This window comes from Alosa alosa, chromosome 3, assembly GCF_017589495.1.
Source record: "Alosa alosa isolate M-15738 ecotype Scorff River chromosome 3, AALO_Geno_1.1, whole genome shotgun sequence".
NCBI lineage: Eukaryota > Metazoa > Chordata > Actinopteri > Clupeiformes > Clupeidae > Alosa > Alosa alosa.
In genome coordinates this window covers 4,693,028-4,702,180 of record NC_063191.1, presented here as the reverse complement: position 1 = coordinate 4,702,180, position 9,153 = coordinate 4,693,028, and the positions used below count along the sequence as shown (strand labels likewise).

Sequence of the window (9,153 nt, the reverse complement as noted above, 5' to 3'; positions counted from 1 at the left end):
GGCTCTGGCGGGCGACGCCTGCACTTTACCAGGTTTTATAGGTGACGCCACTGCCCAGCTCCGGCTGGGCGACGCTGGCCTCATGTCCGTGACCGAGCTGCAGGCTTAATGGTTAGTTTAGAGCCTCACACTTTTTTGTATGTGTCATCCTTTAGATCAGAGGACGGTCAGAGGAGGTCGGACAGATCGGTTACGCATGTAACTATGGATCTGTGAGACCGAGGGATGACCGCCACTATCCTTGTCGCCGGACCATCCTGAGGCGCCAAGGTAGAGACTGAACCGAGCACCTCCGCTTATTTACAAGCCGAGTCGTTTGCTTCCGGAGGTCATATGACTTTGTTGGACATATGGTCTCGTGATAGCAGAACAAAGGTGATCATTCCATTTTTTAGACCGTAGTGACGGTCATCCTCGTCTCAATAGATCCATAGTTACATGCGTAATTACGGTATCGGCGCCTATGACAAGCGATCTCGCGGTTGCATCCATTATAAACAAACATGCAATGTGAACGTTTGGATTGGGGAGTACTAAATGTTTCTGAATAAATGTCAGCCTTTAAATGAAAAACACTCTTTATAATCAAAAAAAATAAGCGCTAATGGAAGTAAGCTTGTGACCATCAAAAATCGTTTATAGCCTGTAACTCCATTGGATAACGGGGACGCATTGTAACAGGGAAGGCATTTGGCTAAGCAACGGAGGTTAATATGCTCTATATTTTGTCCAAATGATGTCTGTCTATCATCGTTTTCGAGAAAACCAGAATGTTTAAATTTGTCCTCGCGTTTCTTCTCGGCTGCAAACGGATTCACTTTCGCCGTTAACCAAATATTTCTTAATTAGGGCAGAGCAGGCATATTTCTTGGCTATTAAATTATTTCCTAAACCAGTAGGCTAAAGTCTGTAGTGAAGTCTGTGTAGGGTTCCAGCTCCATTTCTTTTACTTAGACACCTGCTCACTTCAGACCTCTGCGGTTGTTGCAGGCGTCGTTGCAGCGTCACTGGAAAATACAAATTAAAAGTCAGCGTGATGCGGCGTGATGCGGCGTCTTGGACCGCGAGGAAGGAAGCTGGCCAAGTCGAAGCACTGCCCACTGTATGCTATGGTTGATGGGTGGAGAGTCTCTGAATATCTCTGAGCTGTAGACTCTAGATACACTGTAGTTTATATGTGTTATGCCTTCCTTAGCTGTCTGGCCTCTGATGAATATGAGGATTTACACACATTCATTCCTCAGTTCCCGATACAATCACACATGAAAGCATTTCAATTGAAAATGACCCACAATCACAGGTAGTGCACATTCATACACATTTAATTACCTACTGTAAAAAACAAGCACATGTTTACAAAGAGTTTCAATCAGTGTTTAGAACACACCTATAAAACAAAATGAGACATTCTGTCTGTTGAATGTTAAGGTGTTGTGCTTACCTTCAGTGATGCCAGTAACGCGTTAGTCTATTTTGACCACTTTTTTCAGTAACGAGTAATCTAACGTGCTACTATTTACAAATCAGTAATCAGATTAAAGTTACTTATCTAAGTTACTGTGCGTTACTATTTTTGTCATTTTTCCTTAGTAAAAGATATATTCTTTGCTTTCTTCTTGTCTTGGGGATTAATGTCATGTAGGCTATGCTCACGTTTTCAGCATGAGTGTTGACATGTATAGAAATAAATGCCCTCAATTGTATTATAAAATAACTTTTATTTATGGTTAATAATGCTGGTGGGGAAGAGCCAATGGTATACTTTAGTAAAGGCCGCGTGATACATGAGTATAAAAACTGTGCGCAAACAATAAACACTTTCTCTTTGCTGAACTTCCCACAAGTTGTGTGTCGAGGTGCAGTTCTTCCATGAAGTTGGTTATAGTTTATTATCATAGTTAGTCTTTCTGGTATGCGCCCAGTCTCCCTCATGAACTCTAACAACAGGTTATGGGCCAGAGTTACCCAGAGAGATAAACTAAAAGAAAATCGAAATTAAGTTCCAGGCGTGTTAGCTAACGTGAAGTAACGCTTGAAGAACCAAAGATGGCTAGCAGGAGTGAAAGGAGAGCCATGGATAGATCAAGTAGCCGTTGGTCCAGGCTAGTTTTAGATGGGGATGAAAAGAAGTCACCCGAACTGTAGGGGAAAGAAATTCTTAGGGCATCTAAGATTGCAAGGATTGAAAGATACTATTATTGGGGAACCTGCTGATGAAAGAGAATGGGCGAGTAGATGGAGTGAAGAAACGGCATATGCAGAGCTAATACAGTTTCTGGATGATAAGAGTTTATAAGCTGATTATGCGAGACGAAATGGGCGATGGTCGGAAAGCATTGCAGATTCTAAGAGACTACCACGTGGGCAAGGGAAAGCCACGAATAGTTAGCCTCTACACCGAGCTGACTTCACTGCAGAAGTCGAATAGCGAAAGCGTCACTGAGTCACGCGATTGGCAAGAGACTGTGATAACAGCATTGAGAAATGCTGGTGAAACATTAAGTGATGGATTGCTGGTAGCTATGGTTTTGAAAGGACTACCTGAATCGTTCAAACATTTACCATTCCGTTACCCAGAGCGATGTGACCATGCCTTTTGCGAATTTAAAACAAAGTTCCGGAGCTATGAAGACAACGAAAAATCGTTACAACCGCCACCGGCGACAACATTATGAAGGCGCGAGCACAGCAGAGTTATTCGAGGCCATTATGTGGCAAGTGAAGCGGGGGAACCGAGGTGAATGTGGATATCGTGGTGCTTCAAGTGTGGGCTGAAAGGACACAAAGCCAGAGCCTGTACACGCAGACAGTGGTGCAGTCATTGTAAGAGCAACACGATCGACATCAACTGCAGAAAGAAACAGGCGCGAGACGTCGCGGCGCAAGCTTCTGAGGGGCCAAACAAGTCGTATCGCGTTCCTGGCAAGCGACAGGGAGGTGGAACCAGCCAAGGCCTATCAGGTGGGTTAGTATCTGACTCGTATTAATTTAATAGAGCAATGTCTTGAAAATGAAATATCCAACATCATAGAACAACATTCTGTTGAGCTCCATAAAAGAGCAACAGCAACAACAACAACAAGACAAAAACACAAATGGATATAATCATATTTTGCTTTTGAAGAAGCAGATTTTTTCCTACACTTTCTTGACCAGGTGCTATAAGTCAATGGTTTCACCTGAGACTGACCTTTGATTGATGTAGGTGCAGAGCCACATACAGTCTCTGACCTGGGAAGGGTATTTCGGTGTCAAGGAGAAAGGACTGATGGTGGATACAGGGGCGACTTCACACATCATTACGGATATTACAAAGTTCAAAAGATTCGACAAAGTTTCCAGTCGAGACACACTGGGTAGAGTTGGCTGGCGCACGCGGAGCAACGAATCGCCGAAAGCACAGAGGAGATGCGGATGTGTGCTTGATGCGACAGCGAGGACGACGCCCTGTAACGCCGACGCTGAAGCAAAGCGTTGTACATTCCTTCATACCCAAGAGGACATCTTTTCTGTGAAGGCCGCTACAGCGGAGCCACTGTGATCTTCAGGGAGAAGGAAAAGTGTGCTACAGGACAGAGACGGTACTGAATTCTACATTCACGAACATAACAGACTTTACTGCTTACAGACTGTAAATGGTGAGTGTGATGATCAATGCAATGGGTGTTATGACATGCAGACATGGCACGAGATTTTAGGCCATTGTAATTACGATGATGTGCAAAAATTGCAGAATGTAGTTGATGGCATGACAATTAAGGGAATTAAGTAAGACAATTCTGTCTTACGTTGTGATGTGTGCACTCAGGGGAAATTCATTCAGACTAGGAACAGAGAGCCTGATGCAAGAGCCAAAGCAGCTCTACAGTTAGTACACACAGATCTAGCAGGGCCTATAGACCCAGAATCCAGAGATGGATATAGGTGGGTTGTATCATTCACAGATGATTATTCCAGTGCAGTGTTCGTGTATTTTCTAAAACATAAGAGTGACACAATGCAAGCGACTGAGAAATTTCTAGCTGACACAGCCCCATATGTACGGTGTTCATTTTAGGACATCCTCAGACTCAGGTGTCAGACTCAGAAAAACATCTGTCATCTTCAGACCAAACTGCCTCAGCGTCAGAAAAACCAGACTCCGGTGTCAGACTCAAAAAAACATCTGTCATCTTCAGACAAAACTGCCTCAGCTTCAGAAAAACCTATGTCATCTTCAGACAAAACTGCCTCAGCGTCAGAAAAACCTCTGTCATCCTCAGATAAAACTGCTTCAAACCAAAAGGCCTCAGAAAAACATCTCAAAGGAGTCAGTCTCAGAAAAAACGCAGTCAGACGAAAAATTCTCAGATGAAAAGTTATCATCATCACATCATTATTCCCAAACCCCCATAAAGACAAATGTGCTATACCATGATGTAATACCATATAATACCATTATAAAACGTTAGCAGTTGTCATTGTCAATGCACAACAATAATAGACAGACATAAAGATAGACAGGTAGCCTACTTGAAATGTAATCCCCAGGAGACAATACTGCAGCGTTGTTGAATTAATTTGATATGAGATGTTATCTTAACTTATTTAGAGAAATGTGCCGTGTTGTTACCTGCTATTTCATGTAATGGTATTATTATAATGGTATTACATGGTATTACATCATGGCATAGCACATTTGTCTTTAATGGGGGTTTGGGAATAATGATGTGATGATGATTACAGGTTTCTTACTGGTAGGTAGTGTAGCCTACAACTGGGAAACGGTTAGCAAAAGTAAGAAATAATGGTCCAGGTGTCGTTCTGGACTTTTGTGGTGGAAAAATGTTTAACCCACTTTTCCCTAGCTCCGTAGCGTAGCCTACCGTAGTCCTACGAAAAACAAGTTATTTTGCTGTATGTAGTATGTAGCATACTCTGGTATATGCCTCACAGCAGCTGCTAATGTTACTAGCGAAGCGAAGTTAGCTAAGTTATATACATCGATTTCCTATGCTATGTGTACACCGTTGGATCACTTTTTACCTTTAGCCTACTTATAATTTCTACATCTATCCAAGCACCAAATAACATGCCAGTGACAGAATAAATGTATTAAGCATAATATTAAACTCACCGTTCTGTATCCGTCGTCTTCTTTCCCCGCAATTACTTTTCATTTGAGACGTTTTCGTCTGACTGACAGCGGTTTTCCTGAGACCCGACTCATTTTCATCTGATGTCTGATACCTGACTCTGATAACTTTTCATCTGAGACTTTTTCGTCTGACGTTTTTTCTGACAGCGTTTTTTCTGAGACTGACTCCTTTGAGATTTTTTTCTGAGGCCGTTTGGTTTGAAGCAGTTTTATCTGAGGATGACAGAGGCTTTTCTGACGCTGAGGCAGTTTTGTCTGAAGATGACAGAGGTTTTTCTGAAGCTGAGACTGACACCTGAGTCTGAGGATGTCCTAAAATGAACACCGTACATATGGGAGAATTAAATGTATCAGGTCTGACAATGGTACAGAGTTCATGGGAAGAAATGACCAGGCACTACTCAGCAGAAATGGGATTCGGCACGAGACCTCAGCACCATATTCCCCACACCAAAATGGTACTGCCGAGCGAAATTGGAGAACCTTATTCGACATGGCTAGGTGTATGCTTATTGAGAGTGAGCTACCTAAGGTGTTATGGACCTATGCGTACAGACTGCAGCTGTAGTGAGGAACAGATGCTTTAATAACCGCGACAAAGCAGACACCCTACTTCATGCTGACGGGGAAGCAACCTAATGTCTCTAGGATGCAGAAGTTTGGGTCAGAGTGTTACACTTACAAACAAGACAAAAGAAAGCTTGACTCAAGGTGTGAGAAAGGGATATTTGTTGGATACGACAAAAATAGTCCAGCTTACATGGTTTACTATCCGGACAGCAGAAAAGTTCAGAGGCACAGATTAGTGAAGTTTGTTCCTAAGACGGGAGTAGAACAACAAACACAGACTGACATGACGCATGATGACGATGACTTTGATATTCAGGACAGAGCTAACAGAGCCAGACAGGGTACTGATGTTAGTGCAGGACGCATTGAGAACCAATGTCCAGTAACAGAATCTAAATCGAGCGACCAGACGCAGGATAGTCAGACTGACCAAGAGACTAAACGATACCCTCTTAAAGAGAGGAAGAAACCAAGTTATCTGACTGAATATGTTACTGATGGTAAGAAAGATCAAGTTCTGGCGAACATAGATTACTGTTACAGACTGATGTGTAATGTACCCCTAACGTTCAGAGAAGCAGTGACCTCAACTGAATCGAAACAATGGGTTAGCGCGATGGACGAGGAGATGCAATCATTGAGGGAGAATGACACGTTTGCCCGAGGGAAAGGCTGCAGTGGGGGGTAGATGGGTGTATACAATTAAGAGTGATTGTAATGGTTTAGACAGATACAAGGCACGTTACGTAGCCAAAGGATACAGTCAAAAGATAGGTATCGATTATGAGGAGACATTTTCTCCTACTGCAAATTTGACTAGTATCAGAGTGTTGATGCAAAAAGCAGCACAAGAGAGTTTGATTTTGCATCAGATGGACGTCAAAACGGCCTATCTACATGCACCAATTGATTGCGAGATTTTTATAGAGAAGCCAGAAGGGTATGAGATTGAACCCAGTACAATTGAAAAGTTGGTGTACAAGCTGAAGAAGTCACTATATGGATTGAAACAGTCTGGCAGAAATTGGAATAAGATGTTGCATGAATACCTGATTGAAAATGAGTTCAAATTGAATGAAGCAGACCATTGTGTTTACATAAGGGAAACCGGTAATGAAAAGGTGATCATGATAATATGGGTTGATGATGTGATCATTGCGGCCAGTGATGAAAATGCACTCAAGGTTGTGAAAGAGATGCTCACATCAAAATTCAAAATGAAAGATTTGGGTCAATTGAAAAATTTCCTAGGCATTAATTTTGACCAGTGTGGTGACTGTGTGAAAATGTCACAGAAGAAATATGTGGAAAAATTACTCGAAAGGTTTAATATGCAAGACTGTAAGCCTAGAGCCACACCCTGTGAACAAAAGCTGAACTACACTGATGATGCAGAGAAAATGAGTGATGTTAGGAAATACAGAGAAGTGGTGGGTAGTTTAATCTACTGTATCTGACTACATGCACTAGACCAGATCTTAGTTTTACAGTTAGCAAACTGTCACAATATTTTGCAGAACCGACAGAAGAGCAATGGGTTACTGTGAAACATGTGATGAGATATCTTAAGGGTACCAGTGACAAGGAATTGTGTTACAGAAAATGTGATACAGATCTGTGGTTACAAGCCGCATAGTGATGCAGATTGGGCAGGTGACAAAACAGACAGGAGAAGCACTACAGGTTATTGTGTGAGTCTTAATAAGGATGGACCTCTAGTTTCATGGAAAACCAAAAAGCAGCCCACTGTTGCTTTGTCTACCTGTGAAGCAGAATACATGGCATTAGCTGCAACTGTGCAGGAGTGTATGTATCTTGTTCAACTGTTGGAAGGTATTGATGGATGTCAATGCATGCCACCAAAAGTGTAATGAGGGACAACCAGGGCACAATTGCTTTAGCGAGGAATCCTGTAAATAGACAGAGATGCAAGTGTGGCAGATTGGTTTACACCTCCACAATAGTTTCTGTGCCATTTCCTCTGGGCGCGATTGGTGGAGCTACCATCACCCTAATTGCAGGGCGGACTCTTATTTGGATATTTAGCTTAGCGGATATCACGGGGAGGTACTTTCTCCTGTCTTTGTTTTGCTTCCGGGGTGCCCGTCGTTACTCGGTGGCGTGTGGTGGCAAGTTGGCTTGTGTAGCCACTTCTCCGACGAGTGTGTTTTAATTAAGGTAAGCTATTTTGGCGTTCAGCCCTGTCGTAGGTCATTGTGCCTTTCATGAATGTAATACTTCCCTCTCCACGTCTTCTAGTCAGCTTGAGTGGTCCATATTCACTGGCAAGGCTGTTGTAGCGAGCTCTGACGCTGGGTGCTCGGTGGGAATCAGCTGGAGGTAGGTTAGTTTAATTAATTTACCGCCCTGTATTTTAAATTGCGTCTGTCCACTACTAAACTATCTGTTCTCCGGATTGCGGCTAGCCGTAGCCAAGCCTCTCATAAGCTCAATTCATGACCTGCGGTCCCAGAGAGGGGATTCATCGCCACTTGGTATGTAGATGCATTACAAATGTTAGCCATAATATTGTTAGTCTTTTAAATTGTTGCTAACTTTAATTCTAATTGGAATGTGGTTCACGTTTACAGTCGTGTGGGAAGTGGATTACAGCCAAGTGCCTCCACGCCTTGGAAAGGCTGCTGTTCTGTTGTGCTGTGGATTTGTGGATGACGTTTTCATACGGTCGGGATTGAACGGCGTGCCTAGTTTGGTTGGGGACTATTTGTAGTTTACAACGCATGGGGCTACGCAGTGGTGTATTGCCCTCTCTATAGCTCTACCTGCATGCCTACGTCTGGTTGTTGTTTTCTTTGATTTGGCGGCTATACGGTGTGTTGTCCCGTCCTTTTGCTTGAGTTGCATGTTTATTCTGTGTTGTTTTCTTTGATTTGGCTCCTATCGCCGGCTATACCTGGTGTGTTGTCTTTTTTTGTTTAACCTGCATGTTTATTTTGTTTGTTGTTTTCTTTGATTTGGTGCATGCGGTTATGCAGTGCTGTACTGTTTCTCCCTATGCTTGACTCGCATGCTTTTTCTAACTGTTGGCCTATTGGTATCTTGGTGTGTGTGTGTGTGTGTTTGTGTATGCGTACTGTAACTTAAATTACTGTGACCAGGGCGGCTTCACTGTCAGGATCAACCTCTGGGCCCTGGTGGACAGCCTGACTGCCTCCCTCCCCTGCCTGAGATAAGTAGCCTAGTTTGATAAATGGGCTATTGGTGAATGAATGATTGCCATATAATTACTGTCAAGCCTTTTACCAACTCTTGTGTCTCTGTTCCTCCTCTCTTTCTCTCTCTTCCGGACAGGTGTGATGGGTTTCCCACAGGCGGCAGGCCAACCTTCAGGTGGCGGAGTTCCCCCCTCACTTTTCTCTGCTGTGTACAACGGGTGCTTTATTCTGAATTGCAGTGTAATTGCAGTGCCATTATCCTTCACGTGT

The 9,153-nt window shown here is 43.1% G+C and overlaps 1 protein-coding gene and 1 long non-coding RNA gene across 3 annotated transcripts in view; one reads left to right on the top strand and one right to left on the bottom strand.

Annotated features, from left to right (window-relative positions):
* The window catches only part of LOC125292265 (zinc-binding protein A33-like), a 4,944-nt gene extending 4,532 nt beyond the window's left edge, over positions 1-412 (bottom strand). Inside the window, exons 1-2 of the mRNA XM_048239478.1 lie at positions 398-412; positions 30-97 (exon numbers count right to left, since the gene is read on the bottom strand). Coding sequence (XP_048095435.1) covers positions 30-97; positions 398-412 — 83 coding nt within the window. The remainder of the gene's footprint in view (positions 1-29; positions 98-397) is intronic.
* A 7,391-nt stretch (positions 413-7,803) lies between these two features.
* On the top strand, positions 7,804-8,870 carry LOC125291744. 2 transcript variants are annotated; one of them, XR_007193045.1, is made up of 5 exons: positions 7,804-7,885; positions 7,967-8,047; positions 8,134-8,202; positions 8,299-8,420; positions 8,827-8,870. It is a non-coding gene; the product is annotated as an uncharacterized LOC125291744 (long non-coding RNA). The 2 variants fall into 2 exon arrangements; XR_007193044.1 differs by lacking the exon at positions 8,827-8,870 and having other exon boundaries at positions 8,299-8,819.
* Positions 8,871-9,153: the final 283 nt, after the last annotated feature.